This window comes from Littorina saxatilis, linkage group LG17, assembly GCF_037325665.1.
Source record: "Littorina saxatilis isolate snail1 linkage group LG17, US_GU_Lsax_2.0, whole genome shotgun sequence".
Lineage (NCBI taxonomy): Eukaryota > Metazoa > Mollusca > Gastropoda > Littorinimorpha > Littorinidae > Littorina > Littorina saxatilis.
The window spans coordinates 66,887,680-66,912,780 of NC_090261.1; the positions used below are offsets into that span (position 1 = coordinate 66,887,680).

The 25,101-nt window shown below is 41.4% G+C and overlaps 2 protein-coding genes across 3 annotated transcripts in view; one reads left to right on the forward strand and one right to left on the reverse strand.

Annotated features, from left to right (window-relative positions):
• LOC138952270 (tryptophan--tRNA ligase, cytoplasmic-like) overlaps window positions 1-25,101 on the forward strand; it is a 306,357-nt gene that overhangs the window by 10,654 nt on the left and 270,602 nt on the right. Inside the window, exons 6-8 of one of the 2 annotated variants that reach the window (XR_011451338.1) lie at window positions 1,691-1,864; window positions 3,151-3,291; window positions 3,644-4,819. Coding sequence is in view for 1 of the 2 variants with exons in the window: in XM_070323900.1 (XP_070180001.1) it covers window positions 1,691-1,864; window positions 3,151-3,291; window positions 3,644-3,802 (474 nt within the window). In the remaining variant the exon portion in view is untranslated. Of the gene's footprint in view, window positions 1-1,690; window positions 1,865-3,150; window positions 3,292-3,643; window positions 6,741-25,101 lie in introns of those variants that run through there. The other variant, XM_070323900.1, reaches the window with a different exon arrangement.
• LOC138952235 (leucine-rich repeat-containing protein 73-like) lies at window positions 6,897-13,300 on the reverse strand. The gene is made up of 5 exons (XM_070323852.1): window positions 12,922-13,300; window positions 11,868-12,028; window positions 11,145-11,368; window positions 10,187-10,396; window positions 6,897-8,341 (listed from the first exon to the last, which is right to left on the reverse strand). Exons 1-5 carry the CDS (start codon window positions 13,191-13,193, stop codon window positions 8,135-8,137), a joined length of 1,074 nt encoding a protein of 357 aa, XP_070179953.1. The 5' UTR covers window positions 13,194-13,300; the 3' UTR covers window positions 6,897-8,134.

Here is a 25,101-nt window from a genome sequence, read left to right on the forward strand (position 1 = left end):
GAGCTTTTGAGATCGGTTTGTTGAATCCCTGGCAATATTAGCCTTACTAATCTTAGCACGGGAAGCGGTCATACTTACTCTGGTAGCTTCCGAGGGAGGTGGGAGTAAGTTCGTTTTTCTATCGGGTTTTGCTATAGACATTTCTTTGGAGAAAGACTGATCTATAGTGCTTAGGTTTTGTTCGAATTTCGGACGAGTATTTAGAAACCTGGGGAACCAGCTCTGATAATACAATTCAATCCTTTTGCTTTATTTCGGCTCTGCTAGAGCCCTATTAGCCTTTTGAACTTTTCAAGTTGAATATTTTTCTTACTCGCTCTGATTAGTTTAGATCATCAGAACAAGGGTTTTTATTTATTTCCATCAACTCTCGTGGAGGCATTGACTTAGTGAAGTCAGCCTTGGCTAGATGGTCTGCCACGTTGATTAGGCATGCCTACAGTGGTGGCAAGAAAAAGGGGGGGGGGCAATCAGTCTTCCTTCTTCAGGCAGCACAGACTCAAGAAGTCAGAGTGTGGGCCTCTTCTTTACCTGTTCTCAAGTCTGAGAGACTTACATAAGTCATTAATGCAGCTCATTGAACGTGCGAGTACTTGGGCATGAGGTTCTAATGGCGGGATATTTTAGGTACCCGCTATTATAGTACACGTTTACTAGACATCAGGAAATGCCTTTTAAAATGTTTACCTACGGGACGTATCTGGTGCCCGGCAGTTCAGATCTTTCGGTCTGCCAGCTATTGTAGCTGTAGGCTAGATACTGGCAAGATGTTGGCTTGGTTCAGGAGGCCAGAATCTTTTAGGATATCACTTAACACAGCAAGGTGTAAGGATATTGTGAATTTAATTTGAACCAAGGGATTCTCCAGTTTGATCAGACAGGTTTTTTACCTGCTGATAAACATAGTCTGGGGTTGTTAGGGCAGTTTTGCCTCTCTCTGTAGCTGGGACGTATGAGGCAAGGGCATGGGCCTCCTCTTTGACAGTCCTCCGGTCGGGTCATTTAGGCTGAAGACTGGAGTAGGCTTACTGGCGGTCTGAGGTGGTTTTTTAGAAACTTCTTCCTCAGAGGTGTCTTGAGACAGGGCGACATTTCCGCGCTATCTGTTATGGTAGCCGCGGGACAGGTCCTAATATCATAATTCCACTAGATTCCCACTCTGCTTGGCCCTCTTTGGTGGCTGCAGGGCGGTTTCTTGTGGGTTGATTTGGTGAGTACCCTCCTCCTATGATAGCAATCTGCTATATGTGAGTTGGGTAAGATATGTAATTTAATTAAAAATTTTAGTAGTAAATTTTCATTTGATTAATATACTTACCCAACTCACATCGTTTATTCCCTCCCGCCTCCCCGCTGTGGTGGTATGGGGGTCTAAAAAAGAAGTGAGTTGGGCTTCGTTTTGGAATGATAAGATGGTGGTGTATGCGCGCGCATACGGAAGTCAGGCTAGTGGTTAGTCTGGCATTATGGGATAGGTCACTCTCTTTTTAGAGTGGTCTCCCTTGGTTACCAAGGGGACGCGTACAGCGTAACCAGCACTGAACTAGGGTTAATTGCTATATGTGAGTTGGGTAAGTATATTAATCAAATGAAAATTTACTACTAAAATTTTTAATTTACGAAAGTGCAGATGGATACAAACAGTGGCTGGTCCAGTTTAGTGAAATGACAGTAATGTCCACTTTTTCAGGACCCGTATTTCCGAATGACGCGAGACGTGGCGCCACGTCTCGGCTACCCCAAACCCGCTCTGATCCACTCCAAGTTCTTCCCCGCCCTGCAGGGACCCAAGACCAAGATGAGCGCCAGTGAACCCAACTCCTCCATCTTCCTCACCGACACCGCCAAGTCCATCAAGAACAAGGTACGGTCTCACACAAACACACTTGTACAGTGAACCCAACACCGCCAAGTCCATCAAGAACAAGGTGCGGTCTCACACAAACACACTTCTACAGTGAACCCGACACCGCCAAGTCCATCAAGAACAAGGTACGGTCTCACACAAACACACTTCTACAGTGAACCCGACACCGCCAAGTCCATCAAGAACAAGGTACGGTCTCACACAAACACACTTCTACAGTGAATCCGACACCGCCAAGTCCATCAAGAACAAGGTACAGTCTCACACAAACACACTTCTACAGTGAACCCGACACCGCCAAGTCCATCAAGAACAAGGTACGGTCTCACACAAACACACTTCTACAGTGAACCCGACACCGCCAAGTCCATCAAGAACAAGGTACGGTCTCACACAAACACACTTCTACAGTGAACCCGACACCGCCAAGTCCATCAAGAACAAGGTACGGTCTCACACAAACACACTTCTACAGTGAATCCGACACCGCCAAGTCCATCAAGAACAAGTTACGGTCTCACACAAACACACTTGTACAGTGAACCCCACACCGCCAAGTCCATCAAGAACAAGGTACAGTCTCACACAAACACACTTGCACAGTGAACCCTACGCCGCCAAGTCCATCAAGAACAAGGTACAGTCTCGCACAAACACACTTGTCAGGGGCGGATCTGGGGGGGGGGGTGCAATGGGTGCAATTGCACCCCCCCCCCCCCCAGCGGGACAAAAAAAGAAAAAGAAGAAAAATGTATCACCTGAAAATAGCACTTTACACGCTCAGATTGCACCAGATTGCACAATTTTGCTTCCTTTTTAAAAAAAAATTCCGGGGGGGCATGCCCCCGGACCCCCCTAGCATGCTCGGCGCTTCGCGCCATCGGTTCGGCACTTCGCTGATAAGATACAAAAAAAAAAAAAAAAAAAAAGAACTTTGCACCCCCCCCCTTTCAAAACCCAGATCCGCCCCTGCTTGTACAGTGAACCCAACACCGCCAAGTCCATCAAGAACAAGGTACAGTCTCACACAAACACACTTCTACAGTGAACCCAACTGTTGGGACTGTGATAATTTTGCTGGTTTGGGACATGAGAGTGTTGTCCAAAGAGTTCCAATAACACAGATAGTAAATTCACCACAAAACGTTCAACAAGCAAACAAAAAGGAAAAAAAGAAAAGAAAATTGAATGTCAAGAGAGATGATGTGTGATCCCACAGGTGTGTAGGCTTCCTGGCCATATTCCTTGTTTGTACGTTATCCACAATTTTTTTCTCTACGCAGGTCAACAAGTACGCATTCTCTGGAGGGCGAGACACGACGGAGGAGCATCGTAAGTACGGCGGCAACTGTGACGTGGACGTGTCATTCCAGTACCTGCGATTCTTCCTGGAGGATGACGAAAAGCTGGAAAAGATTCGTCAGGTTTGGCTTTTTGTACACATTGTTTTTGTCTTTGTTGGTACAGTATGAATTGACAATGGTCATTAGCATTGCATTTTCAATGATGATCGACTAGTTGAAATTGTAGGTTATTTGCCTGTACTTATTGGTAACTACTATTATTGACTGTGAATTAATAAGTTTGTGTGAATAACAGTGTCATTGGGAAATTAGTCCCAGTTAAGTTTTAGTTTGTTCAATTGAATGGACAGTGTTGAGTGTTATTTATTACACACTTCTGTATGGAAGAAATACCACTGTAGGTGTGAAACTAAATGTAATCTTATTTGAAAAAGAAAAGTACTTAAAAGGATTGTTTCTTTTTTTTCAACAGGACTACACAAGTGGGGAACTTCTCACAGGATTTTTGAAGAAAGAATTGATAGAAATTTTACAGAAAATAACTTCTGAGCACCAGGAACGGAGGGCGAAGGTCACAGAGGAGGTGGTTAAACGATTCATGACACCACGCAAGCTCAAGTTTGACTTTTGACCACTGACTTTAATGTAGCAAACAGACACTTTCTGTGGTACTAGTCGCAACTATTGACCCGTCACTTTGACCGTGAATATGTATTGCAATAGACAAGTTTCAGAAATAATTCTGTCAGGGTTTTGGTGGACTGTGAAAAAAAGTTGTATTACTTGAAGATGAGGCCAGCTGAGCTATTCAGGTCGTTTTCTCCCAGGGGAAAGCTAGCAGCAACCGAGTTGCACATCCCATGTGTGTGGGTGTTTAGGTGCAATCAGCCACATGCGCTTCTGGCACAATGACCGAGGTCTTGCCGCAGGGGTGACATGGTTGTGGGACATGGATACCGTCTCTGAGTCTTGCCGCAGGGGTGACATGGGGGTGGGACATGGATACCGTCTCTGAGTCTGCTTTTAAAGTTGACCAGTGTCCGTCCAGTCTTGGATGATCTGCGGATCAGAAGTCAAGTGCTCTACCCACTGAGCTACTTGGCGCCCTCAACACAGTGTCCGCTTGATATGATGCCTTTTTCTTTTGAAAACATTTTGATCAGACATTATTATTCACTGTGACGCCAACAGTGTGGCTTCACTGGTTATTCCCAATGAGCTAAACATAGCTCAGTTTGCCTTTACTTCAAGGGATACAACTCTTCCACAGACCATACAAATCCAGACAGAGTTATTTCTGATCTTTGTTTTTTAAGTGAGAGTGATGAGTGGATGCAGCACGATAATTTGAAACAAAAGATGACCTTGGGATGTTCAGCACAGCTCTGTGGTCACTGCTGAAGGATCTCGCCACAAGAAAGAGACACTGGACGGTGTTACTGTTTGACTGACCACAGGCAGACATCTCACTGGACGGTGTTACTGTTAGACTGACCACAGGCACACATCTCACTGGACGGTGTTACTGTTTGACTGACCACAGGCACACATCTCACTGGACGGTGTTACTGTTTGACTGACCACAGGCAGACATCTCACTGGACGGTGTTACTGTTTGACTGACCACAGGCACACATCTCACTGGACGGTGTTACTGTTAGACTGACCACAGGCAGAGAAAGACATCTCTAGCTTAACATACCTCAACAGTCTTTCTTTCCTACTGGCTTGGGAGGGAAAGGAAACGGCACACTGAAAGATAAAAGACAGTTTGGTGTAACCACGTGCAGCTGTTTTGTTTTGTTTGTAGTTGTTGTTATTTGTTCTGAATTGTTACCGACAGCGACAGCTTTGTTTTATTTGCTTAGAACTGTTTTAGGATTTGCGCCATATAAATATTCTCATTATTTTTATTATTATTATTTGATCAGAAACAAAGAAGTGACATAAGCATAAACCTGAATTTATGAAGCTTTGAAAACTGAAAATTGTAATGATATGTAGCAGTTAATGAACCTCTGATGACGGCCCTCTCTATGTTATGGCATCCTTGTGGTTGGGGCTAAGTTTTGTACGATTTATTTTTTACTCATTCTTTCTTCTATTTCCTTTATCATCCCCTCAAGTTTTGAACGTGCAACAAACATTTAAGGACCTATTTTGACAAATTTATGATGATTGGGATGTGCAAGCTCAGCTCTTATATTCACTTGCATGTGTTAAATGTAGATGCCTATGCCACACATAACTGATTTTTTCATCTCATGACCAAAATTGTGTGAATTCTCACATTTTAACCAAAGCGATAACTTATATTTTTACCTCTGGGTCACCTGAAACTGGGTCTATGTCAAATCACTACTTGAAGATCCTGTTATGAATTTTCTTTTTGTATACCTTCATGGTAGTAAAATAGAAGTTCAGCTGCAGTGATGGTTTGGGGAAGGTCGGCAAAAATGGAATGCAAACATTCTATATGGTTCACTGTGTGCTTGCTGATTTGTTATTTGTTATGAATGTGTCTGGTGTGCATGTAGACAAGAGTGACTGAGATAATTGCTAGGATATATATGTAGATGCTATAATTTATTGCACCACCTCATTTGAAACCACTTTCTGTTTGTTAAGAATGTTAAAGCTTTGTGTTTTGAAAGAGCTGTCTGAACTAAATAAGAGAATACTTTGCTACCAGCCAAAGAGAGTAAAATGAAGGGGAACTAAGATGAAATGTGTACTGTTCTGTGTGACCACTTGCCTTTTTTTTTTAATGAATAAAATAAAAAGCGTAATGAAAAGGCAAACATATGAAACTATTCTATATGGACTTGGAAGAAAAAGAGGCAACAGAATCTTCTTCAAGCTAAAATGGGCTGGTTATTAAGACATTTAGCATCAGCTCTCAAGATCTTTCAAACAGATCCTTTTCTGAATCCTGTGTGAAGTTGCCAAGGGGTGAGCCCTGCTCAATGAAAAAGTAAAGTTTGTCACAATAAGCTGAGAGTTAATTTTGAAGTCTGCCATTGTCTAGGAATAACGTTTGATTTCTGACCATTGTTCTTTTTGTGCTTCACTGCCAGACAGCTCTTGAAGCGGCCCATTGAAAGAATTCATTAATAATATCAGTCTTACAACCTCAGGTTAGCTGGACATGTGAACAGATTGTCTGATGGTGAATACATGTGATTTTAAATCCTACCCCCCCGTGGGTTATAGGGGGAAGAATTTACCCGATGCTCCCCAGCATGTCGTAAGAGGCGACTAACGGATTCTGTTTCTTCTTTTACCCTTGTTAAGTGTTTCTTGTATAGAGTATAGTCAATGTTTGTAAAGATTTTAGTCAAGCAGTATGTAAGAAATGTTAAGTCCTTTGTACTGGAAACTTGCATTCTCCCAGTAAGGTAATATATTGTAGTACGTTGCAAGCCCCATGGAGCAATTTTTTGATTAGTGCTTTTGTGAACAAGAAACAATTAACCAGTGGCTCTATCCCATCTCCCACCCTTTCCCCGTCGCGATATAACCTTCGTGGTTGAAAACGACGTTAAACACCAAATAAAGAAAGAAAAGAAAGATTTAAATCCTCAAATATGTCCGGGTTTGTTCAGATTGTGTGTGCGTGTGCGTGTGTGTGTGAGTGAGTGATATACAGTACTGTAGTTGACTAAATCTGTTCTGTTGATCAATTCTGTAATTCCCAGTCAACTCTCACAGAAACATACAGTATATAACTATTTATAAGTTTATTTTTTTTACGTAAACAGGTAATAAGAACAGAAGTAATTCTGACTAAGTGATTTCCAAAAGTAAGTCATCAATTACATGAGCTGTGACAAAAATGTAAAAACACTCAAAACTAACACAGAGATACATACACACTTTCAGACAATGTGTGAGTTCTAGCATACATCTACATTCATACAAAATAAGTTACACCGAATTCTCTTGTACATGGACGGATACCTTAACAATCTGTATGACTAATTACCCACTCAGCTCTTCTATTCTAAAGTAAAGTGTGTATTCTATGACTTTGTCTTCAATATTTAAACTAAGTAAAGAATAGAAACAACATCACGCATGCTAAAGGATATGAAGCGAAGAAATACAGTTTATAATGCAGTAACATCAACAAAATAAATATCTTAATCCTCAATAGCAATTATCACATTTTATTCCATATCACAGCAATTTTGAAATTTCAATTATCTTGGGGTTAAAAACTGCACTTCAATCCTTCTACGGTAGTACATTATCAAATGCTGGAATAAAAATCAAAAGAAACAAGTGCTACAGCTTGCTTAAAAAAAATGAAAGCAACAAATGGACTTCTGTGGCTTGAAATGCGTCACACATATTACATACAAGGTGTGAACAAAACATCTTGGGAATATATGGGCTAGTTCATCTTCTTGTCTGACAAAATATATGTGCTCAGAACTTTTTAGGTAGCCTAGATTTAGCACACTCTTTTCAGCCAGCTTTTCATCATAAGCAGAGACAGCTTTGGGAGACCGCCTGCCCTCTGTACTTTCTCGCTCCTCCACAACATTTTACCCCTGCATGTGGGCCTTGAATCGTTCTCTCAGAGTTGAAAGTTCTCCAGTGTTCCTTCTCTGTTGACAGTTCCACATCTCACAAACATTGTCAGGCTTTGCACAACAGCAGACAACACTGTGACTGTTTTGTTCACGCAGCAGTGACCAATCTATAATAAGGTCCAAACAAAATTGTCAGCTTTTGCAAAGAGACTCTGCCTTGCAATTTGAACAGCCAGCAGCACACTGTTTAAAAGATAAGACTTTAACTCTTACATGGCAAGTCATACACGAGTTATCTTGCTTCCCCTAAGTGAGACATTTCTGTTGCGTAACTCATTCAAGCCGGACAAAAACAAGAATATGCACCATGATTTGGCAGTGATGGGAATGGCAAATAACGCAGTGACAAAATGTGACACAACCCCTCATGCATAGAACACTGGCACTTCAGTCAGTTCCTCGCCCAGACTGTCCTCGTCATCGTCCTTCTCCTTTTCCTCTCCCTGGTCCTCTTCCTTGGCAGACAGGGCCTTGACGTACTCTTCAGCCGCAGAGCCTTTGATGGTGGATGTGTCGTCATCGCTCTCTGTCTCCGTCTCAGTGGAGCCTGACACTGAGGACGTTTTCTCAGCCTGAAAAAAGCAATAATGAAGAATGTTACTGGTGTCGAATACTGACTGTGTTATGTCTCCATTAAAACTAAACAGATTTTGCACTGAGAGTAGTCAATCCTTTGATACAGCTAATGAACTTTTTGTGTTGTTTTGTGTGTTGTAAATGTTCAATTTTGATTTGGACTTTGAACTTTGAAAGAAATTCACTGAGAAAACAATTCTCTGGTATGTGATTTTGGTGTTGTTTACATGTACTGCAGGTGTACCGAGTTACGAAGAAAAGCTTTGGTCTGTTAATGTATTTGATTCAGTCTTTCGTCTTCCAATTCTCTATCAAGAGTAGCGTTGGACTTGAATGTACTGATACCAGGTTTATTACCTAAAACACCACATCCCACCCTGTTCCTGAGAGAGCTAGCAAACAAACAAACTACATGTACTGGAACTCACCTTACTCTAATGAGGTCAATGCAGCCAAGTGATTGGCAGGATTAATGGCAACTCCTGATTAAGATTCTGCTTTATGAAATACAGTCGAACCTGCCCTTGTGACCACCTCTCGATACAGTAGAACCCCCATTTTAAGATTCCCCCCCCCCCCCCCCCCAATTTAAGACTTCCCTCTTAATTTTTAAGATTTTATATTCATAACCTCTGTAAATTGACCTAGATTTTAAGACTCCATGACGCACCATGATTTGGCAGTGACGGGAATGTGGGCAAACAATGCAGTGACAAAATGTGACACAATAAAACATTTTAAGACTCCTTCCTTTTTAAGACTTGCTTTTTTCAGATTTTTGAAGGTCTTCAAATGGGGTTCCACTGTAGCAACCACCTGCCCACAATAACCACTCCTAAGGATCACACAACAGTATTTCACCTTTCCATAGCAACCAATTATGGTCAGTCCCTTGGCTGGTCATTACAGACAGGTGACACTGTAGGTCAAGCAGACCAGCTAACTAGCCCACACTAACCTGTCTGGTGGACGAGTGGTCAGTGGTTTGTGAGGTGACACTAGGTCAAGCAGACCAGCTAACTAGCCCACACTAACCTGTCTGGTGGACGAGTGGTCAGTGGTTTGTGAGGTGACACTGTAGGTCAAGCAGACCAGCTAACTAGCCCACACACTAACCTGTCTGGTGGACGAGTGGTCAGTGGTTTGTGAGGTGACACTAGGTCAAGCAGACCAGCTAACTAGCCCACACACTAACCTGTCTGGTGGACGAGTGGTCAGTGGTTTGTGAGGTGACACTGTAGGTCAAGCAGACCAGCTAACTAGCCCACACACTAACCTGTCTGGTGGACGAGTGGTCAGTGGTTTCTGAGGTGACACTGTAGGTCAAGCAGACCAGCTAACTAGCCCACACACTAACCTGTCTGGTGGACGAGTTGTCAGTGGTTTCTGAGGTGACACTGTAGGTCAAGCAGACCAGCTAACTAGCCCACACACTAACCTGTCTGGTGGACGAGTGGTCAGTGGTTTCTGAGGTGACACTGTAGGTCAAGCAGACCAGCTAACTAGCCCACACACTAACCTGTCTGGTGGACGAGTGGTCAGTGGTTTGTGAGGTGACACTGTAGGTCAAGCAGACCAGCTAACTAGACACCACACTAACCTGTCTGGTGGACGAGTGGTCAGTGGTTTGTGAGGTGACACTGTAGGTCAAGCAGACCAGCTAACTAGCCCACACACTAACCTGTCTGGTGGACGAGTGGTCAGTGGTTTGTGAGGTGACACTGTAGGTCAAGCAGACCAGCTAACTAGCCCACACTAACCTGTCTGGTGGACGAGTGGTCAGTGGTTTGTGATGTGACACTGTAGGTCAAGCAGACCAGCTAACTAGCCCACACACTAACCTGTCTGGTGGACGAGTCGTCAGTGGTTTGTGAGGTGACACTGGAGAGAGTGACGTCAAGTTCAGAAGCTGTTGTTTCACTCTCCGTGTCCATGTGGTTTTCTCTCAGGTACGTCTTGATGGCATCAACAGTCGATTTCTTCACCTTGTTTCCATGGAGAACAATCTTGCTGAGACCACCCAGGTGGTTTTGTACCAGGTGCAGTATTAGCTGAAAGCAATTCAAGATACTTTTAGGACTGAATAAGTGTGCACACAAAACCAAACCCAGGAAAAAAGATGAGCAATCAATCAAGAAGCCAGATCGGCGAACACAATCAACCTTGCTAAAAAAAAATCAAACCAAACCCCTCCTTCCAAATAACCAAAACAGATGTGTACAATTGACAGAATGAAAAATCAAATATCAGCATCTTCTTCTTCTTCTCCTTCTTCGTTCATGGGCTTAGACTCCCACATTCACTTATGTTTTTAGCACGAGTGGATTTTTACGTGTATAACCGTTTTTACCCTGCCATTCAGGCAGCATACGCCGATTTCGGGGGAGGCATGCTGGGTATTTTTGTGTTTCTATAACCCACCGAACTCTGACATGGATTACAGGATCTTTTCCGTGCGCACTTGGTCTTGTGCTTGCGTGTACACACGAAGGGGGTTAAGTCACTATCAGGTCTGCACATAAGTTGACCTGGGAGATCGGAAAAATCTCCACTCTTACTCCCACCAGGCGGCAGCGACCGGGATTCGAACTCACGACCTCCCGATTTGAAGGCCGAAGTCTTACCACCACGCCACTGCGCCCGTCAAATATTAGCATCAAACCCAATAACAATAAAAGAAGGAAAGCTAAACACAGCAAAACAGAGTTTAATTTTAGAACAAAACACACCCAAGCTGACCAAAGGGCAATAAATGGAATGCTTACTGTACAAGCCAGTCACAAAAACAGCAACACTTACCTGTGCAGTATGTTCCGATAAACCACATCCCTCCATATCCAAAACCTCCATGTTCTGAGCTGCTGCCACGGCAACAAGGATACAGGAGGCGCCATAGTCACCCAGAGAGTTGTAGTCCAACATGAGCATTCGTAGTGACGTGCAGTTGGCGATGGCCATGGAGAGACGCGCCCAGCCCTGGCCGGAGATCCTCGGGTTGGCGCTCATCGTCAGCTCTACCAAAGCTGTGAGGATAACAATAACCAGACTATTTTATATTGTCATGTGAGGTTACTGTAGGATACTGAAGAATACTGTTTTCTTACACACATAATACAGTTCCAATCATGCTCGAAGCATACAACATCGACGTAGACTGAACAGCAAGGTATTCATGTCTTGACTTCGCGCCATGATGCAAGGGAAGAGTCTCTTTCGCAGAAGAGTACTTCCGGTAAAGGGAAACAATTCAATGCACAATGTCAATACACTGCAGTTACCTTCATGAAAATTGGAGTTGCTGTGAGCAGGCAGGCAGTTAAATCACAGTAAACGTGAATGTGAAAGTTTGTATGAATCTGTGACAGTATTTAGATGTGTGTGTGTGTGTGTGTGTGTGTGTGTGTGTGTGTGTGCAGTTTGCTATTGTACATTGCCATGAGCTCTAGTGAGAAGGGGCGATTAATAAGTGTTCAGTATCATTATTATTTTTATTATTATTTGCATTATTTGTGAGGGGCTGACCTGGCCTGTTGTTTTCCGGCAGCAACAGATCGTACAAGACGTCAACCGCAACGTCCCCCAGCTGGCAGTCACCAATGTCAAGGGAGATAATGCCTGGGTGTGACACTAGTGACTTCCCCAAAAGCTGGATGCCATCGTCACCAAGGCTGCTTCCATGGAGACTGCATCAAAAGTCAAACATGTCAAGTTTAGATGTTGTCTAAAGTTTGTCAAATTTACCACAAAAGAAGTTTTGATTCCAGGCAATAAACGTTTTTCATGTCTATGTCTGCCTCTTGATGGTGTATGACTGAGATAGTCACTGATGTGAACCTGAGGAAATGCCAGGAGTGGTGTTGATAGAAGTGACTTGATTCATTACTGGATACTGTCATCTGTAAAGCTATTGCAAAGGAGATTGCCATCATTATTGTATACAGATTGTGTTGTTCAGAATGAAGTGGTGGATAGCTGTATCTATTGCTGTACATGTATATTTGCATCTGCATTCAGTCGTCAAAATAGCCAGTGTGGGCTGCTGTTTCAGCAGCATGCAAAGAAAATGCTGCTTGAAATTTTTGTAAAAGTTTTTCTTATACTCTGAGTTGTCGCGGTTATAATCAACTTTGATTGGGTCTTTGAGAGTTAGTGTTTACAATCGTTGTCGTCAAAAACATAAATCTCAAACCACAATATGGTTCCAGGTACCGTTCAAACACACTTTAGCTTGATTGGATTTGACAATCCACATTTCACCAGAAGCTTTAAACCATTCACCACTTAGATTTGTCATATATTAACATGTTTTTGTTGTTGTTACCCAGGTAATTATGAATGAAAATGACAAAAATGATAATAAAATGGTTTGCGGGTTGCCCCTTTTAACTTAATTCTTCCACGATGGAAGTCTTGACGTTTTTAACATGCATGGTTCCCCTGGCAAAAATCTTGAAAGTAATGCAGACTCACGACAGGTAGTTTTAGTTCAAGTATGGAGAAACGTTGAAAGTAACACAACCTGGACAGAGACAGTGGTTCTAAGGAAAAATGTACTGAAGCAGGGCAAGTTACTCACTGCAAACCAGTCAAACTGTTGTTCTTGGCAACGCAGGCAGAAAGAAGCTCGACATGCCGGGGAAGAGATATCATTCCGACATTGAAAGTTAGCTGGTGTAGCGATTGACAGGACCCAGCCAGTTTCAACACTCGCTGTAAATCCGACCCTTCCATGGTGCATTCTCGCAGACTCAGCAGACGTAACTGGTGCTTTTTCAGCGCCTGGCAAATGTTCACGACATCTGCCTGCGTCAAAACTTCGCCTTCCTTTCGGATAGTATCGTCTGCCATTTTTAGTGCAGTGTTTCCAAGATGTACATTCGATATTAATGAGGAGCGACGATAAAATCAGATAACTTCGTCGCCATCTTGCCTGGTCTCCACAACACGGTAGGGCCGCAGTGAAACTTTTTGTCGATCTCCCCCCCCAAAAAAAAATGGACAACCAACACAAATCGCGTTCGTTTACACACAAAAACATGTTAAAACCACAGGCAATGCATTTAAAATACACGGAATGCTTTGCTGAACGTTTCTGTGAATTTCGAGCTGATACCGCAGAATCACGGTTCTCCGATGGCTCAATGGATATTACCAAGCATGGCCAAAGCATGCACAGGCGCTGAAAATGAAGTTACACGAATTACGGAAATGTGCGCAAACGGGACAAATTTGTAGTCAGACGAGAAGCCGCAAAAAGCAGCCAGGCGTTCCTAAGTCTAAGTGGACAGAAAGACAAACACTTATGATACAGATAATGAACTGCTTAGCTGAGAACATGTTCCAAGAAACACGCCAGCGACTGAGTTACTGCCTTGGACAATTTTCTCAGCTAAGTTCATGATCTGCGTCATAAGTGTTTGTCTGTCGATCTGTCCACCTTAAAGACCACTGGGTGGAAGTATAGGGATTTGTAAGGTATTGTTTTGTCATAAATTAGACGTTCCACTGAATAACATACACTTCCGAGTCGAGTCAAGTTCAGTGTTGTTTTTTATTCTGAATTTTGGAACGTTGGCAGTCTGTCTGTTTACGGATTTGTGGGAAAGGTGAAGAGGGTCACAGAAGTGTTTCTGGAACCCAGCCCCCTCACCCCCCGCCCCCCACCCACACACACTCAGATCCAGCTTCGACTGAAACTGAAATACCCGGCCAAATATTCTGTATTCAAAAACAAGCAAAAACTAAAAAAAACAGATAGACTGCTAACGTTCCAAAATTCAGAATAAAAAAACAAGAATGGTAGGTTATTGGAACGTTCAATAATTGACCCAAAAACTGAAACACTGTTTCATGTATAGTACGTCGACCCAGTGTTGTTTTAAGTAGACAGACAATCATTTTACTGATGATAAAAATAATGAACTTATCTCAAAATTGTCAATGAAACTCGCTTGCCTCGCCGGCATTTTGCAAGTGATTTTGAGTTAAGTTCATTGTTTGTATCAAAAGTGTTTGTCTGTCTGTCTGTCTGTCTGTCTGTCTGTCTGTCTGTCTGCTTAAGAGACCAGTGGGTCGACGTACTGTACATGTCACGTTTTGTTTCAATAGTTAAACGTTCTAATAACCTACCGTATCTTGTTTAAAGAAAAAATCAAAACCAAACTACAAAACAAATCAACAAATAGACAAACAAACATAACAACAACAAACAAACAAACAAACGTTTTTGTTTCCTCTCAGTCGTTTGATCATTTCGTGTTTTGTTCAGCCGTGCGTCTATGACTATGTTGAACTGTCTTGGTCATTTCGTGTTTTGTTCAGTGCGTCTATGACTATGTTGAACTGTCTTGGTCATTTCGTGTTTTGTTCAGTGCGTCTATGACTATGTTGAACTGTCTTGGTCATTCTGAAAAGCGGTCTTTTTCCTTTCTCATGGGTTAGAGAAGATTGTATGACCTTCAGGGCCTTTAGAGAAGATTGTATGACCTTCAGGGCCTTTAGAGAAGATTGTATGACCTTCAGGGCCTTTAGAGAAGATTGTATGACCTTCAGGGCCTTTAGAGAAGATTGTATGACCTTCAGGGCCTTTAGAGAAGATTGTATGACCTTCAGGGCCTTTAGAAAGGATTTGCTCGGTGGTAACGTTTGGGTTTTACGGTATCCCTTCTTTCACCTTTTAAATTTGCATATTATCAGGGCCGGAGGTAAGTACTAGGGGGGGGGGTTACAGATGGGGGTCCAGGGGGCGAAGCCCCCTTGAAGCTGAACGTTTTTTGATGTTTCTGGAGGGAAAGGAAGCCTCTCCTTGAACGAAAAAGGTAAATTCGACAGCAAGCTGTATAGGCAATGAAGAGATGAGGGGGTGAGAGGTGCGATTTCTCCTCGGATTTCATTATGATCCAGATGCATCCCCCCTCCCTCCCCCCAAAAAAAAGCCAGGGGGGGGGGGGGCGGTTGCGCAACCCCTATAACCCCCCCCCCTTAGTCCGGCCCTGATTATCCATTACTTATTTCATTTAAAAAAATTTTTTTTTTAGCTTGGAGCACTATGGCGGTGACGAGTGCTCCTTTTTATATTTAGTCAAGTTTTGACTAAATATTTTAACATCGAGGGGAATCGAAACGAGGGTCGTGGTGTATGTGCGTGTGTGTGTGTGTGTGTCTGTGTGTGTGTGTAGAGCGATTCAGACTAAACTACTGGACCGATCTTTATGAAATTTGACATGAGAGTTCCTGGGTATGAAATCCCCGAACATTTTTTTTCATTTTTTTGATAAATGTCTTTGATGACGTCATATCCGGCTTTTCGTGAAAGTTGAGGCGGCACTGTCACGCCCTCATTCTTCAACCAAATTGGTTGAAATTTTGGTCAAGTAATCTTCGACGAAGCCCGGACTTCGGTATTGCATTTCAGCATGGTGGCTTAAAAATTAATTAATGACTTTGGTCATTAAAAATCTGAAAATTGTAAAAAAAAAAAAAATTTATAAAACGATCCAAATTTACGTTTATCTTATTCTCCATCATTTGCTGATTCCAAAAACATATAAATATGTTATATTCGGATTAAAAACAAGCTCTGAAAATTAAATATATAAAAATTATTATCAAAATTAAATTGTCCAAATCAATTTAAAAATACTTTCATCTTATTCCTTGTCGGTTCCTGATTCCAAAAACATATAGATATGATATGTTTGGATTAAAAACACGCTCAGAAAGTTAAAACAAAGAGAGGTACAGAAAAGCGTGCTATCTTTCTTAGCGCAACTACTACCCCGCTCTTCTTGTCAATTTCACTGCCTTTGCCATGAGCGGTGGACTGACGATGCTACTAGTATACGGTCTTGCTGAAAAATGGCATTGCGTTCAGTTTCATTCTGTGAGTTCGACAGCTACTTGACTAAATATTGTATTTTCGCCTTACGCGACTTGTCTTTCATTGTCTGAGGAGGGACCAGCCCCGGTGCCGTGTCAGCTTAGAGAAAAGCCATGAATGAGAACCATTATGGGTTATTTGTTCAAAGATCAACTTCTTCTCGTGTAAACGTTTTAGTTAATTACTATAGATCCGTGCAGTTCATAAAAAAAATTTCATTTCGACACATTCCAAAGCCTACAGCCTGACTGACTTAATTCCCTGCACACCCGGAGTGAGGACGTTTCGTTGATCTGATTTTGTAACCCGGACACCAATGTTAATCTTCAGAATTAATTTTACAAAAAGTTCTTATTCTTGGTTGGGGAGGCAGAGGGAAGTATTTGACTGTGTCTCAGTTCACTCGAATGATTCATTTTCTGTTTCGTTTCTTTAGTCTGCTCAAGTGAAGCAAACAAATAAAGTATTTCCCGTAGCCCACTTATCTTTGCGATGGCAATTAATGATAAACAACATTCATTGTAAGCGCGAAGTCACTTTAAAGGTGATCGTCTACATTTTTGCTTTTTTTCAATAATTTTATGGTTAGATTTCGCTAAAAAGTTATGTCAGATGATGAATGAACCATGGGGAAAAAAGTTATTGCTAAAAAATATATGTAAAAAAAGTTTTAATTTTTGGGAAGTGTTAGTAACACTTCCAATGTTTTGTTTTCCATGTGCAGAGACCATGTGCTTTGCCTATAAATATCGACCAATCAAATTCATGTCACTATGCTGTCAGCCACACCCACACAATCACAGCAACAGTTTGACACTTTGTATTGGAGCGCTGTCCACAATTTTGTTTAAACGAACGAAATGCACGGTATTTGAGAGGAGTTTTGTCCTCGGCATTTTCCAAATAAGGATATCCTATTACTCTGGAATACTACCATGAATTGTAAGACGGCTAGCCTGGCTTCGTCCTTCCTGATCGAAGGGGGGTGTATTGTTGATATTTGTAGGCAATAGACTCTGTATTTTAATGGTCAAATGTCGATTTCTGTATAACAAATGTAGACAAGGACCTTTAACATTGAACTGACACTTTAAAACTGATAACTTACTTTTTTCACTTGGTGGGTCTGCAGATTGACTGTAAAGGTACAGTTGGAGGCTTACAGTGGGTCTCTTTATTCCTCCTTTCTTCAGTTAATCAAAGAAAAGAGGAGTTTTTGTGCTATAGTTTGATCGAATCCTATTCCTGAGCCATCGTGAACCCGTGTGATCCACTTTCCTTTTTTTCAGAATTTGTACCCCGTTCACACAGATACGCCGCTTCTACTCCGTTGTACAATTTGTGGAGAGCGTGGCCAATCGTGGGCCAAACATGGGAGGATCTTCATGAGCGTGGTTGGGTCGGGGTGGGATCTGCTAGGTCGCGAAGCTGCGCGCTCTCCCTACGCTTATTTTGAACTGCACAAAACAAGCGTATGGGACTAGAAAAGTTCTCTGCAGATATGTAATGTAGACAGAATGTTCTTTCTCCCACAAAAGTATTAAAAACTTGGAATAACTTTGACCATAACTAGGCAGTTCCCTTAAGAGATAAGGAAATGTAACGAACAATACAACACTCTTTTTGAATTGAATGTGCTCCAAACGCATCCTGAACTCAGGTCAAAAATGAGTTACTTCGAAACTGGCGATAGCCGTGGAGCGATGATTATCAGAATGCTCCGAACAGTGTTGATGGCTGTATCTACGTTGTTTGCAATGATACTATAATGATGAAGTTAAGTGTTGTACTGCTGTGCTTCCTTTGGCTTCTTCATGTGCCCAGTCAAGCGTGTCTTGTTTGCATGGAGGGTTTGTATCTTCTGTCTTTCCGTCTGTGGTCGGCATAGCTTCGCGATTCACGTGATCAAAGTAAAAGTAATAAAGAAGAAAAGAAAAAAACGCATTGAAACGAAACTTTGTCAATGCTCATGCACTCGTTTGTCTAATCATTGAAAAGTTAGTCTTCAATTAGTAGTTTTCAGACTTTAACATAAGCAAGGCAACAACAGAGATATAATTTTTCACGAACAAATTTAAAGAATGGCTTTGATTTCTTGATTTCTTTTGCTTTTTTGCTGATGCTGTTATCTCTTTTTTTTTCTTCTCCTTTTTACATTTAGTCAAGTTTTGACTAAATGTTTTAACATAGAGGGGGAATCGAGATGAGGGTCGTGGGGTGTGTGTGTGTCTTGGATATTATACCCAGGAACTCTCATGTAAAGTTTCATGAAGATCGGTCCAATAGTTTCTCTGATTCGCTCTTTCCATGAGAGTTCCTGGGTATTTGTTTGTTTGTTTGTTTGTTTAACGCCCAGCCGACCACGAAGGGCCATATCAGGGCGGTGCTGCTTTGACATATAACGTGCGCCACACACAAGACAGAAGTCGCAGCACAGGCTTCATGTCTCACCCAGTCACATTATTCTGACACCGGACCAACCAGTCCTAGCACTAACCCCATAATGCCAGACGCCAGGCGGAGCAGCCACTAGATTGCCAATTTTAAAGTCTTAGGTATGACCCGGCCGGGGTTCGAACCCACGACCTCCCGATCACGGGGCGGACGCCTTACCACTAGGCCAACCGTGCCGGTGTTCCTGGGTATAATATCCCCAGACGTATTTTTCATTTTCTTTAATAAAATGTCTTTGATGACGTCATATCCGGCTTTTTTTTGTTTGAAATTTTGGTCAAGTAATCTTCGACGAAGCCCGGACTTTGGTATTGCATTTGAGCTTGGAGGCTTACAAACTAAATAATGAGTTTGCTCATTAAAGTTGTCATTAAAAGCGATTTTTTGCAAACAGATTTAAAATTGATTGCATCGTATTCTTTATCAATTCTTAATCTAAAGATATATTACATATGTCATGTTTACTCTTAAAATGGGCCCACAATTAACGAAAACAGGTTAATTAGTACTATGATCAAAATTTAAGAAATCGATCTAAAAACGATTTCGTCTTAATCTTTATCATTTCCTGATTCCAAAAACATATCGATATGATATGTTGTATTCAAAACAAGCTCAGAAAGTTAACAAGAATACAGAAAAGCGCGCTATCCCGCTTAGCGCAATACGCTACCGCGCTATTCTGGCTTGTCAATTTCACTGCGTTTTGCTCGTGGAAGGTGAGCGATTTCCTTCTCGCGGGGATTGACGAAGCTGTATTGTCTTGCTGAAAAAATACAGTGCGTTCAGTTTCATTCCGTGAGTTCGACAGCTTGACTAAATGTAGTAATTTCGCCTTACGCGACTTGTTTTCTTCTGTTTTATCTTCTTCTGATTTTTAGCTCCCTTGAAAAATACGTCAGTCATAGTAATAAGCAGTGTTCGTCTTAATGGAACAAACAACTTAATGTTGAGATTTTTTTAGATATTTTTTAAAGCTTTGAAACTTTACACACTTTTTGGTTTGATGACCTGACATGACCAAAAAAAAGTCTTGTTGATCCTCGACGAAGTTTTGATTCAATGAGAGAGAAGTGTGTGCGTGTGTGTGTGTGTGTGTGTGTGTTTGTATGTGTGTGTTTGTGTGTGTGTGTGTCTACGTGTGTGTGTGTGTGTGTGTGTGTTTACCTTTTCTTTTCAATACATGTATTTTGTGATGTTTTAAGCGGCTTTTCTAAAAATGTTTAGGCGGCACTGTGACGAACTCGGTTTGTATTATTTTTATATTTTTAAAAATCAAATAAATTGAAATTTAGACACAATGAAAAATACAATTTGCTTTTGATATCACAATCAAGATCGAGTCTTTAGATATTCTTCAAGAATTCTTAACCCTATTATTACATGTATTGTGATCATGAAAATGTTGAATAAACTTTTTAAACACGTAGGGGAAAGGCTCCTAATATGGACCGGCTCCTAATATGGACCGGCTCCTGTTCTGACAAACTAACGGCGCTAGAGCGCTCAAAACAATTTCATTCGCTTTATTCACCCTCTCTGGATAAGTTGCATATGTCAAAACAGTTGCAGACACACAAACCTCAAAACCGTTTGGCTTTTTCGCTTTTTTTCACTTTTGGCAGCGTTCACTCTAAATTTGCCGCCTAAAACAGACTCGTTTCTGTCCACAGCCAAAGCTTTCATAACACAAAAATGGCTATATATGACAGCTAAGACAGTATTTGTTACATTTTAACAGTGTGTACCCCGAGTTTCTACTGCAAACAAAAAATAATAGCAAAACCTCAAAGTATGTGTGAGTCCCCTAATATGGACCACCTTCAACAAATCGAAGAAAATAAAAACTAAAGGCAATTTTAATTAATTCATAAAGAAGCTTGCTGAAAATAACATATAACTAGCCCTCGAGATTTCAAAACAATATAACAAATAGTCTCTTTTTTTTTGGAAGTTGATAATTTCACTTATTTTCACTCTGTTTTTGATAAGCTTCTTCAGTTTCCTGGTGTGCTTCAAATAATGCTCTCATCAACCCGAAACAGATAAATCTAAAGCATATTTGAATTTGTCTGACTTGCACACAAAGTTGTATCATGTTATTTTGAAGTATAGGGGACTTTTTACAGTGATTCGTGAAGGCCGCTTCACTGGTCCATATTGGGCGCCCAGGCTCCTAATATGGACCATTTGTGATTTTTCTGTATTTAATTTTTGCTGAAGGTCTATCAAAGCTATTTCACTCTAATTAGGCCTAACTGTTAAACTAAGAGAGAAGGACTACCAACCACAAAATGAAACTTCTTCGCAAGAAAACAAGCTAGTTATCAGCAATAAACAAAACGTGGTCCATATTAGGGGCCCTTCCCCTAAATATAGAAAACAGTGATCGAGTGTAGACGCCTAAGTACATAATTCAGTCTTTTTTATTTATTTTTATTTTTATTTTATTCCTTTCAACTACGACTGTGATTGCCTTCGGCAGCCATGCTTTTACAAAAACCAGGCCTACACTTTTACATGCATAGCCGTGCCCTCCGTATACCCTCCAGGGCTCCCCACGAAAGCCCCTCCTAGAGAGTCCCGGTACCCCCAGTTTGAATTTTTAGAGGGTCCATGGACCCCCGCGTGAAATTGGCATTGGTGAATGCACTAAACTTAGCTGACGACTACAGTCTGAAAATAGTCATACGGTACGCATGATAACGGAAATTAAGTGCTTCCCATGACCCGCTCTTTTTAAGTGCGTCCCGGAACCCCCTCCATGAATATCTAGTACGTTATTTTGGCTTCTAGTGCGTATACGACGCAGGGACGCAGGGATTGGGGAGCCCTGACCCCCTGGCTGTTCATCGGACGGTTTGTTCGATCTCATTCCGTTTACCAGAAGTATGTTAACTGCATGCTGTTATATCGGGATTCCAAATAATATCGTCTTCTCTAGGTTTTGTTGCTCAATGTTCATTTACTTTTCCGTGCAGAGTGTCCTGCTTACCGTGACCAGTGGAAGTGCAGCAACGGTCAATGTATCTCCATAACACAACGTTGTGACGGACACAGACACTGTCGTGATGGCAGCGATGAACGAAATTGCGGTATGGACGCACACACACACACTGACACACACACACAAATACACACGTATACACACACACACACACACGCACACACACACACACACACACACACACACACGTATACACACACATACACACACACACCCAAACACATACGCACACACACAGACACACACACACACACACACACATACACACACACACACGTATATACACACACACACACACACACACACGTATACACACACAGACATACACACACACACACCCAAACACACACGCACACACACACACACACACACACACACACACACACGGAACATCAGCTATACACACAGGCATGTATAATTTTATGTTGCAGTAAAATGTCAAAACCAGGAAATTTACAAAATCCCTGCATCTGTCTCTCTCCGTGTCTCTCTATCTTTGTCTATATGACTACCTCTATCTATTTGTTTCCGTCTGTCTCTCTCTGTCCCTTTTTCTGTTCTTCTGTCTCTCACTCCCTTTCTGAGCTGCCTCTCTCTCTTTGTCTCAGTCTCTCTCACTGTTCCGCCTAGTCTCCGTCTATTTTTTTTTCTTCGCTTTCCCTGTCTCTGCCTCTGTCTCTCTTTCTCTGTGTCTGTCTTCCTGTTTCTCTTTGTCACTGTCTCTCAAAGTTTTTGAACAAATCTTTGACAAATGGACACGTTTACTGGGTCAGTTTTTCTCTCTCCTATTTTTCATATTCAGTAAAATCATCCAAATCAGCATGAAACATTCATCCGTGATTCACAAAATTCGAAGAAACCTAAAGAATTTGACAGATTGATTACATCAATGTTCCTGTTCAGTAAATTCATCAAGTGATAAAGAGGAACATTCAGGTTGAGAAATTATCGAGAAACTAGATAAATTTGACACATTTACTTTGGCTATTTTGTTCAGTTTAGCAAATACAGCAATCTGCATGCAAAATACACAAATTTCCAATGAAACTGTAGAGGTTATTGAAAAATGTCATAGAACTGTGAAGAATGTTACGTATACAACTCTCCTGTGTTCACTTTCAAGTGAATAACTATCGTTCTGATATCATTTTAAAGTGAAGCTAAAGAAACCTGGTATCGGCACTGCTGTGCATCTCCTATGATCTCAATGGTATCAAGGCACGGGTCATAGCCCTTTGCCGCGACAAGGTTTGCCGATACCGGCACTTGTCTTGTCTAGACAGTGACGTCATTCATAGATGACGCCAATCATAAATGACGTTTGTCAAGGGAACTTATGCTTTCAAGTGTTGCTGCTTCCAGTGACAGGAAGGTATAGAGATTGATCATTGTATACAATCAATTTATCATTGTATACACAAATTACACAAACGTCATCTTGTGAGGGACCAAAAAATATTGAAACTCTCGGATGATTTTTGGCTCACGTAAGTGTAGCCTATGCGATCGTAACTTTGTCTGTCTGTGCGTGCGTTTGTGCGTGCGTGTGTGCGTGTGTGTGTATGTCTGTGGTAGAAACTTTAACATTTCCGAGTCTATGTGTGAGTGGTTATCCAAGACTATGGATAAAGCTCGCATAAGATTACGTCACGGTCAAAAGTGTTTGACGTCAATTAATGCATCATGACTGCATGCCTCCCTGTAGTCTTTCTCTCTCGCGTGGTGTGTGTGGTCTCGGTCATTGTTATTTTGAGCGGGCCGAGACTATTTGGCAGTCGTGTCCCTGTAAGTAGGCTACATGCAGACACAGACAGATCTAGATCTAGTGTCTCTCTTTCTTGCACAGTCGTCACCTAAGCTTACTGTGTGTGTGGGTGTGTATGTGTGACGGAGTGATTGAGTTTGTGTTACTGTTTGTCTATTTCTTACGTGAGCCTTGAAGGCTTCGCCTCTTGTTTTGTGTGGTATCAACCTCGACCTACGGTCTCGGTTGATACCACAAAAAAATCATCCTCGAGTTTCAATATTTTTCGGTCCCTCACTCGATGACGTTGTGTAATCTCTATATATTTACTAACACTTATCTTCTTAAAAAAATTCTTATAAATGAAGGATACAAATTCAAAATTGAAATATATTCGTGAAAAATTAATTATTTGACAAATTTACGTCTGATTTTCCTGTTTAGTGAATTTGGTAGTGTGTCAGAACCAAAATCTGAAGGTCTTCGGTTTGAGTCATGCTCAAATAAAAAAAAATTTGGTAAATTTTGATTTCCTTTTGGTCAATCAGTTAGAATTAGAACTCAGAACTCAGAACTCAGAACTTTATTACATAAGGATAAAGGTTTTAGGCTTAGCCTAATCTTCCAACCTGTCCTTGGAACATATACAGAGAATAATTGTAAACGAAAGCAAAGACTGCGCACATACACACACACACATCCACACCCACGTATACACACACACACATAAACTCACACACACACACACACACACACACACACACACACACACACACACACACACACACACACACATGCACACACACACATGCACACACGTACACACATGCACACACACATGCACACACACACACACACACACACACACACACATATACACACACACATGCTCGCGCGCGCGAGCGTGCGCTCGCATATCTACACACAAGCACATGCTATCATTTCATACCTAAAATGAACAGTATCTAATCAAAGTATTAAACTAGTAAAACATCAAAATAATGGTCGAGTATAAACATAAAAAACAAAACACTTAAGAGCATTGCATACATTATCCGAGTACACAATGGAAACTAGACATCAGGGGCAGTTTATAGTGTGCTCAAATATGTGTGCAACTGCCTTTTAAAGGCCTTTAATGATGCGGATCGTTTGATTTCTATTGGCAAAGAATTCCACAGAGATGATCCTGAAAAAGCTAAGCTGGATTTATAAAGATCTATACGAGGAATTGGAGGAAGTAAATTTTGAGACCCATACCTCTTCGTAACATGTGTAAAATAGGATTGCACATAACTGGGCACATCACCATGAACTACTTTATACATAAAGACAGCCTTATTGTATGCAAGGTGGGTTTTTAGGGGAAGGAAATTAAGGATGTTTAACTTCATTTCTGTAGACATGTGCGATTCATACAGGATAAGTTTTGCAGCACGACGGTACAAAGAATTGAGTTTTAATAAGTGAACATCGCTGCAGCCATCCCACAATGTCGAAGCAAAATTAATATGAGGCATTATATGAGCATGAACGAACATTTTTAATGTTTCAGACTTCGCATAATGTTTGAGTTTTGACAACAAATACAAATTCCTTGATAACACTTTGCAGAGGTTGCTTATGTGTGTTTGCCATTTCATTTCTTCATCAACAGTTACACCAAGTATGC

Coding starts and splice junctions, on each gene's coding strand:
- LOC138952235 (XM_070323852.1), bottom strand. CDS start 13,193: ATGGCAGACGATACTATCCGAAAGGAAGGCGAAGTTTTGACGCAGGCA. Junction 11,369..11,867: donor GCCGGAAAACAACAGGCCAG/GTCAGCCCCTCA, acceptor TTATCCTCACAG/CTTTGGTAGAGCTGACGATG. Junction 10,397..11,144: donor TATCGGAACATACTGCACAG/GTAAGTGTTGCT, acceptor AATTGCTTTCAG/CTAATACTGCACCTGGTACA.